Below are 10,829 nucleotides of genomic sequence, written 5' to 3' on the forward strand. Positions count from 1 at the left end.
GGAAGGGATGAGGGACTTGGCCCAGGGGGGTTTCCAGGGAGCGTAACTAGCCAACGTCTTTCCATTTGTGGTTTTTGTTTTAATTATTTCTCTGTGAGCTGAGTAAGATGGTGGGTCCCTCGGTGGGTCCCTCGGGTACTGGGCTCAAGCTGGGTGACATCTTTTAGGTGAAGTTGTTTTTTCTTCTTCTTTTTTTTTTTTTCCCCTGACAAAAATGTGACTTGAGTTAATTTAACCACTTTTCAGATTTATGCTGGTTTCCCAGAACAGTGTCAGTTGTGAGACAGAAACTTAAAAACCTGCTAAAAATGTAAAAGCAGCCGATATGATTTTTAGATGCCCAGTGAGGCTTTATGTTAAAGTACGCTTCCATTTTATTTTATTTTTTCTTTTAAATTTGCTGCAGCGTCTTGGAAATAAATGGTTTTGAACCACATCTTTTGAAACAAAAAGTTTTCCCTTTGACATTTAAGTCCCCTACATTTGTAAATCTATTTTGAGTAGACCTCAAACTTAAAAAATGATGACCTCTATGGAACCCCAAACTAGGTGACTCAGACGAGGACGGGAACGTTCTGACGACTTCAGAGCAAGCCCGGTCCATTGAACAAGCCATAAGGAGGTTTTTTTCATGCTCTTTTATTGCTTTTCCATCCCATGGGCCTCATAAGGGCTCGGACTCTCATCCCACATGGCTAACTGATCCTTCCATCACCCTCAAAAAGGAATTGCAGTACAGGTAGCTCTTGCCCAATGGTCCCAGGTTTGTTGTAAGGAGTTTATGGTCAGACTGTCCTATCCTTGAAAACAGGCATTTTCCAAGGGTGGTGGAAGATCCTGCTTGCTGGGGCAGGGTGAGGCAAGGTTATTCCTTCACCATCAATATTGCTGTGCAGTGACTCTTGTGTTTCTTTTCACGCCCATCTTCAGTGTGATCCCTACGTGAAGATTTCAGTGGGAAAGAAATCCATAAATGACCAAGAAAATTACCTCCCCTGTACGCTGGAGCCTGTTTTTGGAAAGTAAGTTTTGATTTGGTTCAGAGTCCATGGGATTTTTTATGTCATATTGAGGGAATAGGGCTGGGCCAGCCAGAGCTTCCCATTCCAATGTACATTTAAGGTCAGGTTGGACGGGGCTCCAAGCAACCTGATCTGGTTGGAGATGTCCCTGCTCATTGCAGGGGGGTTTGACTGGGTGACCTTTAAAGGTCCTTTCCAACCCAAAACATTCTGTGAGTCCCATGGTGTGCTCTCGCCTCATGTTCAGCCCTGCTGATGTGAGTCTGGCCTTGGCTTGACCACCGTCCTACCCACCATGGCTTGTGTTCATCTTCTCCCCGGGACTTTTGAGCTGTGGAGCATGGACTGGGTCTGCTCTGTCATCAACAGAGATGTCAGGAGTTTTGTTTAGACAGCTTCCCTTGTGGAGGCATCTGCCTCATCCCAGTGGTGGTAGAGAGAGTTTGGGGAAACTCTGCTCCTCATTTAGGCACTTTGGTTAAGAATCTGAAGAAAAGGCCTGTTTGATTAGGCTGTGGCATGGGGACACCTCAACATCAGACACCCTGAAAATGATCTATCAACATGATATGGGCTGGTTGAGGTGTTTGCCTTGCAGTAGGGCCACAAACTTCTGATAAAAGGTAAAAGATAGCATTGTTTTCAGAAAAAAATAAATGTTCATCAGAGCCAGGAAGCACCACAGGGACCAGGCAAAGCAGAGGGAGGTAGAGGAGAACCTGGTGCTCAGCCTCCATGTGCCGACAGGACTTTGGTCTCCCAGAAAAGCCAGGATTAGACGTAGGGGGCTATGCTTCAGCACAAACATGGGTCAAGCCCTACTCCACATGATGTCCAGCTGGTTTTCTTAGGCGGCTCTCGCCAGCTCAAGATGTCAATGCCGTGACAGCTGCCCTAAAAGAGCAAGATGGAGAGGGGGATACACCGTCTGCAAGGATGGAGGAAAGGGGAGGGGGATGGCGAGGTGGTTCTGGCGAGACCGCAGAGGACAGCGTGCATTAGACAAGCCGCTTCCTCCTTTTCTGGCAAATGGAGGTGGCAGCTCTGCCTTCCCTACGGTAACGCAAAGGGATTGCCCCCTGCCTAGCACGAGGGAGCCCTCACCTCCGGTGGGCCAGGACCTACTGCCCCGTCGCAGAGCCCACAGACAGACCCTGGTGAGCTCTGCCTGGCAGATCAAGTCCTCCTTCGCCAAGCCTGGCTCCTGGCCAGAGGCCGTCTAGACAGCGTGCTGCACCTCCCACCCGGTCTTTAAAGCAAGATGTAAAACCGTGGTCCTGGCTGCTGGCGGCTATTAAACCTCTTGTTTCACGAGCTTTTCCCTGGGCGGCTGGCCGCCATCCAGGTTTAGCTAATTACTTTCTGCTGACCCCAGTTCCTCCTGCACTCTTAATTGGTGGCATAATCACTCACTTCCCCTCCTTAAAAGCTGCTGCAGGGTGGGTGCTGGCGGTGGGAAGGGGCATGGTGTTTCTCCCCAGCATTGCCTGCCTTTCAGCAGCAGGTGGAGGGGTTCCTGGTAGCACTGGGTCAGACCTGGACTCTCCTGCTCACCCTATCGTACCACCGTCCCCATTGCTGATAGCCATGAGCGCCGGCTTGGTCTGGATCAGGGTGTTGTGTTTTGGCGGGGTCTTGGTGCTTTGCCTCTTGCAGTCCTTTATTTGAAGAGGGAGAAGAAGGTTTGCTCTTGCTTTATGTTATGTTGGTATGTGGATTGTGGTGCAATGATGGCAGAGGAGGCAGCACAGAAAAAGGGCACTTAGAACTGGGAGGAGAGGACAAGGAGGCTTTGGGCATCAGTCTCACACTGACCAAAAGCTTGGCCTAGGCAGGCTTGGCTCCCGTTTCTGTCCTGTTCAGGACAAGGGGCAATGGGCACAAACTGAAGCAGAAGAGGTTCCAGTTGGACGGGAGGAAGAACTTGTTGACTGTGAGGGTGCCCGATCCCTGGCCCAGGCTGCCCAGGGGGGCTGTGGAGTCTCTTTCTCTGGAGATATTCATCTGTTTTGGACATTTGCTCTTTGGGCCCAAGCTGCAGATGGTTTTCCAAAGCTGTTTTTTCTCCCCCTTTCAAATTCCATGGCAATGATCATTCCAGACTCTCGCTTGCTGCTCTTTTCCCTGGATAGTGCAGTGGCCACCATCATGTCCAATTAGCAGATGGAAAAACTAGGCAGGGGCAAAGTTTGCTTGAGAATAATTCAACCGGGCAAAAAGAAACCCAAAAAGTACACTTCCTTGCTTCGTGCATATCCACAAGCGAAGCCGGTACGACACAGGCCCAATAGTACTGGACCAATGCGGCACAGACGCGCAGTGGGTGTGCTGTCCTTCCCAGCACTGGTGGGTCGGGGTGGTGCGTGGGTCTGTGGGGCACTCAGCAGCGTGACCCATCTCATGGGTATTCCTTGGCTCCCCTTGCTCAGGATGTTCGAGCTGAGCTGCACTCTGCCCCTGGAGAAGGACCTGAAGATCACGCTCTACGATTACGACCTCCTGTCAAAGGATGAGAAGATTGGGGAGACCATCATAGACCTGGAGAACCGGTTCCTGTCGAAATACGGGGCGCGCTGTGGCCTCCCCCAGACCTACTGTGTGTAGGTACCTCCGCGGGCTCAGGCAGTGAATCTCTGTTGCTGCCAGGGCTGCACGGTGCCAAGCTGGCCACGGGGACCAGGGCGATGCCTCAGCCCATGAGTCTGCTGGCCCAGGGCTGTCCCAGCGGGACCTGACTGGTGCTGTACTTCACCGCAGAGATTTGCCTAGGGAGACTGATTCATACCAGAGAAGCTGCACATTTGAGGAACTTCCCTGAGCCCTGGCTCTCCTCCAGAAGCATCAAAAGCTTCAAATAACAGAAATCTCCTTGGGGAGATCCCGTTACATCCCTGATGCCTCTTGGGCTCACAGTGGTGAGGACACCCCCCCATGTATGGGGCCAACTGAAGGGTGACCTGGTGGGTCTGAGGAGACTCTTAGGGCACCCCAGCCCTGCAAGCCAGGGTTGAGCAGGGTGTGGGACATGCGGCCCCGTTTGCCCGTGGGCCAAGGCAAGCAGAGGCTTGGAGCTGGCTGCACCTTCATCAGAGCAGCCCTTTGGTGTAATGCTGCTGCTGCCCCTTGTTGAGGCTGGAAGATGTTTTATCACGTGTTGAGCTGCTGTTTTCCCTCCCGTTTGGTTTCAGCTCTGGACCCAACCAGTGGCGAGACCAACTCCGTCCTTCCCAGCTGCTTCACGTCTTCTCCCTGCAGCACAACTACAAGGCTCCCACCTACAAGTCTGACCGGGTCATCTTCAGGGAGCAGGAGTACGTCCTCTCTGAACTGGGTAAGGTAACTGGGCTGCTTAGGGGATGCAAATAGTTTTCCTTTATCCTTATCCAAGGAGTGGAGTTGGAGGTCACGAACATATCACGGTGGGGGGTTGTCATGGAGGCCAGGACTGGGCGATGGGCACGTCCCCATCCTCCCCACCTTGGTGTCCTGGGTGGCTCTGCGCCTTTCCCAAGCTTGGCTCTGCCCCAAAGGCTGCAGATCGCAGCTGGATCTGCACCAAACCCCAGAGCTGAGCCCAGCCCTGCAATGCAGCCACGCTAACTTCAGCCTTGAGTGACTGCCCTTTGCGGCTCGCACCAAACCAGACGCACGCGGGCTGGGAGCTGCAAAGTCCATCCCGGGCAGAGAGGCTCCAGCTTGGCCGTCCAGCCCCTGCTTGGGCGTGAGGAGCAGTCGTGCCGTTTGCATCTCTGCGTTTCGGGGCTGGAGTCACTAGAGGGAGACAATATCATACACACAGCGCCCAGCATGTCCCACCAGGGCTCCCGCCTCGGGGGGCGAGGGGTGCTCCCGCTGGAAGTGCAAAATCAGCCTCTGCCAGCAAGGAGAAAATATCACCGAGTGCCGGGGAGGCATTTTCTTTTTTGCACAAAACCCCACCAACGCTGACACCTGCAATGCCCTGGGCATCAACTCATGCCCGTCTGCCTGGCATCCCTGGGGGCAGAAGTGGGCTCTTTAGAGAAAAGCCTGCTTTAAAGCATGGAAGGGGTGTTTTGGCCCAGGGAGGAGGTGAAGCCCCACTGCGTGGCTCAGGAGCTGCAGTTTGACTTTGTTCAGGCCACCGCAGCGTTGCAGAGCCATCAAGGAGGACTTGGCCTGCCAAGGCACAAGGGGGCACAGCCCAGGGCCGATCCCCCTCCCCGCTCTTGGGAATGAAGGCACAAATTCATGGTTCTCCTCTGAGGAGGAGGAGGAGGAGGAGTGGGGAAGCAGCGGCTCCTTTGCAGCCTCTCGTTATGCGAAAGGTTTTCAGCAAGGGCTGGAAAGGTGTTAAAGCGAGCGGGGTCTTCCCCCCTCTCCCAGCCCCTGCCTTTCACCTTCCTCTGCTTTAATGGCAATCAGTTCAAAAAACAGAACAAAGTCTGATGCTTGACCTCAAGGAGATCTGGAAACCAGCTGTGTTCGCAGAGCAATGTCAGATCTGAACCTGGCGGTATAAAGTGAAGCTATTAAACACGAGAGCATGGGTTTTACAAGCACTGCACCCGGACCATTATTCCATAACCCCCACATTTGTTGTTTTCTGAGAGGGGCTTTTTCTTTTTCCTGTGCACAGACACACAGACACACACACACACGCGTGCACACCAGGTTTCCACTGCTTGGGAAATAGCTCATATGTCTGAAGTTAACCACTTCAAGATATTGCCAAGAAAGGAGCTGGGATCTATCACCTGAAAGTTGCAGAGCTGTAATAATATTTATGGAGCGCATTTCATTTCAAAGGTCCGGGAAGGTGCGCGGCCCTGAAACGCTGTGGCTGGAAGGCAGCGTCTCGGGGGTGATGTCCTCCACCGGCCCCCGCGTGGCATGTGGGGATGGGGAGGCAGGAGCAGGCTCAGCCGAGGCCAAGCTGGCCACCCTCGGTACCTGGATGTAACAAGGGACCCCAAATGCTGGGATGGAGAGGGCAAAGCTGTCCATTACCAATAGGTCTTGCCTGACCTGTCTGGGGAGGGTTTAGGGTCTGGCATGGAGCGCGTTGAGGAGGTGGAGATGGTTTCAGGTCTGCTCACGGGTGGCTCGGTGTTTGCTGTTGTGCACTGGTCCATTTTGGTGAAAAGCCACAAATACCCTGGTGGGAGCAGTGGGGATGGGAGCAGGGCCTAGGACCGGCCATCGAGCTGTGCTGGTGGTGCCTGCGTGCCCGTCCTGTTCCTCTTGTTTCTGTCTTTGACCCTCAACCCAGCAGAGAAGAAGCAGGACCCCGCAGGGAGCTCCTTCCCACCGTACTCCTCTCTGCCCAGCTGAAGATCCTGGCTGGTTTTAAATGATGGGATTTAAACAATTTAAACACAGGAATGTTTGCAAACTGCACCAGAGCAGATCCTTTCGTCTCGTCTCCCTGAAGAGCTTTGATCACACGTTAGATAAACCTCTGCTGGGGGTGGGGGGGGGAAGGGCAGCACGGGCTGGAGGGCTCCTGGGGACCCTGCAGCCCCAGATGCTGTGATTTTTGGGGGCTTGAACCCTTGAGCAGGACCGAAGACTGGACTCTCCTTTCCGTGTGCTTCAACTTGGTCTTCTCAATGTTTCACTTGCTGTGATCTTGGGGAGGGACGGGCATAAGAGTCCCCACAGGTCCCTGTCCACTGTCCATGGTGGTTCGCCCGCGTGTCCCACTGGGAACTTGTTGCCCTGTGTCCCCGAGGGTTTGTGGTGATGGTGGATTTGCAAGCGGAGGCCGCGCTCCTCCTGCTGGCTCCTGGCTGCAGTGAAGCTGGTGGGCTCGTGCTTGCTCCCTTGCGGAGCTCCCATGGGGCAGCCAGAATCGGGCCCTGCGGAGCTGCAGCCGTGGCGTGGCGTAACTCTGCTCTTCGTCTTCTCTGTGGCAGAGGATGGGAAACCCCTCAACCCCCACCTGGGGCCGGTGGAGGAGCGTCTCGCCCTGTACGTGCTGCGGAAGCAAGGGCTGGTGCCAGAGCACGTGGAGACCAGACCCCTCTACAGCCCTCTCCAGCCAGAAATCGAGCAGGTGGGTGGTGTGCTGTGTCCTGGACACGACCGAGAGCATCATCCCCTTTCGTTCCAGTGCTAACCGGGGGGCTGGCTCGCTGCGGAGCCCTGCTGGGGATACCTGCCCTCAGAGATTGGAGCCAGCCTGTGGGGCAGAGCAGAGCACTATCAAACGCAGGTTGGTGCTCAGCTCCGTGGCTGACTTGCTCGGGGTGCTTGGGAAGATCGATTCCAGCCTCCTGTGTTCATTTTCATCATCGTTTGCTCACTTTATTTTTTTTTTTTTTTTTTTTGGTGGGAAAGCCATTTCTGCTCTGGAAGTCTTAATGCAGAGCTCTTCTATAACGGCAGTGACGCCGCAGGCGCCTCTGGCGATGCCGCAGGGTGATCTCTGCAGCACGAACCCGCCCGTGGAGGTGTAAAGTGTTAGTGCTGCTGCAGCCTGGATGTTTTGAAGCCAAATTAAAACTAAAGGGGCTTCCACCCAAACCCAATCAAAATCCTGGTATCTGTACTTAGCCTAAGCCCTTTTCTTTGATTGACATCTATGGGGACTCGGTGCATTTGGATCAAAAAGTGCTGCTTCCCGAAGAACGGAACGCCTCGTCGCCGTCTGTCACACGTACGCGTTCGGGCTGCATTGCACGGGCAGTTTCAAGAGAGCAGCTCTGAAGCTGGTGTGAGTGGGCACAGCCGCTGCCCCGCACGGCTTCAGCCCGTTCCCTCCCGCGGTTCATTTTTAACCACGCCACCTCCCCCGTGGTGGGAGAGGCGAGTTGCCGGCAGAAGTAAACGCACTGACAACGACTCCAACACCTTCTCCTGTTAATTCACCCAACGAAAATGAGGATTAGAGGCAGGAGATGGCTGCTATCAGCTGGCAAGTGCTGTTCTTGCAGGTACTGGTGTCATGGTCTTGTTGGACCAGCCATGGAGATGAGCAAGGGTGCTTCCTCCGTGGCACGGGGTTGCATACCAGCAACCAGGGTCTGCTCTCCACCGGTGCTTCTAACCAAGGGCGCCCATAAGGGTGACTCTGGGTCCAGGGGATCAGCCTGAGCGACTCGCCGTGGTGCACTCAGGGCAGTTCCCGAAAGCCTGGCTCTGACCCCCTGCAAAACCACAGAATGGGCTGGCTCTACTGGGCTCCTTGTAGGGAGCTAAAAGCCAGGTTGGGCTTTTAAAGTTTTCTGCTGAAATGGAAGATTTTCTTGCCAAAAAAGCAAGCAAACCACAAACCCCTCTGTGATGGGCTGATTGTCAAAGGATGACTTTTTTTTTTTTCTTTCAACCCTTGAGACTGCACAATAAAATATTTTATTGGCACCCATTGGTGTTTTACAGGAAAAGAGACCACCTAAAACCACCCCTCCTGAGATTCCAGCGGCATTTCTGCTGCTCTCTTCCCTGGAAGGATTTTGTGAAAGTGGAATTAGATTTCCCTCTCCTCATCCCATCCTCCGCTCCCATGGTCAGAAACCCATAAACCAGCTGTCTGGCTGGTGACAACTGGTGACACCATGGAAAACAAGTGAGCTGCTTGCTTCTCCAACACCTCCCATGGACCTAGTCACCAGTCTGTCCCTGTGTAAAGACAGTCGGCCATGGAGGGTAAAGCCAGAGTGAACCTCCAGCTTATCCAGGCCAACCACTTATATATCACAAGCCATTAATGTATACCCAGCTATCACTAAAATAACTTTAATGTGATACTTAATGACACTTCTCCATTAAGGAGACCTTAGTTTTCAAATAAGGAACACTGGAACACTTGATATTTTCTCTCTCCGCTACTAGCTCTTACTGGGGAGGTGAAGGTAACCCAGTTAGGAGGCTCACCGGCCTTCATGTGTCTTTCTTTCCATACAGGGAAAGCTACAGATGTGGGTGGACCTGTTTCCAAAATCCCTGGGTCAGCCTGGCCCGCCTTTCAACATCACACCACGCAAAGCCAAGAGGTAACTTCTTTTTCATTCCTTACTCAGTGTGGTGCTGGTTCCAGCACCTTCTGCATGTGAGGGGAGAGGAGAGGGCTTGGAGATGCCAGATGGGAAGGGATTCACCTGCCTAGATGCGAAGCATCTATGTGGGCTCATCTTCAGAGGAAGATGACTCACGTCTTAGTTCCTTCAGCTAAATAGCTGAGCAGCACAACCAGGCTCTCTAGGTGGGCTCTGGACCAAGATTTCCATCCTCTCATGTTGCTTTTGTTCCTGGGGCTGTCCAGGTTTATCTTGCGCTGCATCATCTGGAACACCAAGGACGTCATCCTCGATGACCTCAGCATCACTGGGGAGAAGATGAGTGACATCTACGTCAAAGGGTAAGCCACCCCTCTTCTGCACCCTCCGGGTACTGTAGCCCGAAGGCGCAAGAGCAGCAGTGAAGGAGTTAATGTGGCCCTTGCAATGGTAGACGTGAACCCCCACTGGGATGAAGGGGCCATTCACACCTCTCCAGCTATGGGTCCAGCTTCTTGGCAGACACGTCTCTGCTGGGCTCATAACTGCTTCACGATGTCAAGTTTCTCTCTGCATCTCTCGGATGCTTACATGACAATATCTGCGTTTAGAGAGATGCGGCGTGGGGAAGCAGCCTAGCCATTGGAGAGAGGGGGACGCAGTCTGCATTTCCATTGCCGGCTCCTTCCCAGCTCCTCTCCCAGGACGGCCATGGGCTTGTGCCATATCCATAGGTTGGCTTGTTTGCATAGCTGCTTTTTTTTGGAATTCCCTTTTTTCCTTGAAACACACAAAAATGTGGCAACCAGCAGTAACTCCTCTGGCACATTCCCTTCCCTGCATGACTCCATTTATGTTTTATCTTGTGTAAAATGGTGCAATCCCAGCCAAGGGACTCACTTATTTTGTGCGTTCTTTGGATTTATGGACAGGAAGAGGTAGGATTTTGAAACAGACTGTAAATCCCTTTTTTACAATCCCAATTTTCCTCCTGTAAATCCAGAATGTGCGCTGCTTACCTGGTATTCACATCAAGCGCATTGTTATCAGCTCCGGCTAAGCTGCTCTGCGCACTTCGGGGCTCTGAAGCTGCAGAGCTTGCAGGGTGTTACTGGGAAAGCCAGAGCATCCAAGTGCTTGCTGATAGCCCTCGCCTGCCTTTCAGCGTCCCCAGGGACCAAGCAAAGCTCGCAGTGCTGTAAATGAGTTAAAAACTTGCTCGACTTCCTCATCTTCCCCCCCCAAGTGGCTGCATTGCTAGCAGCTCTGGATAAGCCCTGAATAATCCGACTGGGAGGGGAGGCAATGGTCCTTCTTGTGCTTAAGAATCTGCCCTATAGATGGGGGATCCTGTGGGCAAAGGGACCTGCACCACCATGGCGTGGTGCTGCTTTGGTGGGGACCCTTCCTCCCATCCACCGCTGCCTCCTGAGCAGGGGCTGGAGCCTACTTTAGGATGAACTCAAGGGATAAGGAGCTGGGGATCTCACAGTGCTTCCCTGAGAAGGCTATTGCCAGTTTATCCTCCATTTTACTCATTAGGCAAGGCCAGGGCTGGAATCTCAGTCTCTTGGACATTATCTTCTACCTAATATGTAAATTATTGTTGAGTTAGTTAGGCAGGTAAATGAAATAGGAGCTTTTCTATTATGCCTGAGTAATTGCAGTTTATTTTATTTAATTGAATCCGTTATTTATTGATAGTCTTGCAATAGTGTGAGAGGTCTCAACCAAGTTCAGGTTGTGCAAGGCTGAGTGCAGAGAGACCTTCCCTTCCTAAAGGCCTGTGCTGCAGGCAGGCAGAAGAGTGGTAGTGTAGGGGAAACCC

General features: G+C 52.9%; 1 protein-coding gene across 1 annotated transcript in view; it reads left to right on the forward strand.

The window, feature by feature from the left end:
- The window catches only part of DYSF (dysferlin), a 109,469-nt gene that overhangs the window by 75,048 nt on the left and 23,592 nt on the right, over nucleotides 1-10,829 (forward strand). The window contains exons 42-47 of the mRNA XM_035896592.1: nucleotides 931-1,022; nucleotides 3,452-3,622; nucleotides 4,211-4,353; nucleotides 6,920-7,059; nucleotides 8,910-8,998; nucleotides 9,268-9,363. Coding sequence (XP_035752485.1) covers nucleotides 931-1,022; nucleotides 3,452-3,622; nucleotides 4,211-4,353; nucleotides 6,920-7,059; nucleotides 8,910-8,998; nucleotides 9,268-9,363 — 731 coding nt within the window. The remainder of the gene's footprint in view (nucleotides 1-930; nucleotides 1,023-3,451; nucleotides 3,623-4,210; nucleotides 4,354-6,919; nucleotides 7,060-8,909; nucleotides 8,999-9,267; nucleotides 9,364-10,829) is intronic.

This window comes from Egretta garzetta, unplaced genomic scaffold, assembly GCF_000687185.1.
Source record: "Egretta garzetta isolate BGI_Z169 unplaced genomic scaffold, ASM68718v1 scaffold506, whole genome shotgun sequence".
Classification (NCBI taxonomy): domain Eukaryota; kingdom Metazoa; phylum Chordata; class Aves; order Pelecaniformes; family Ardeidae; genus Egretta; species Egretta garzetta.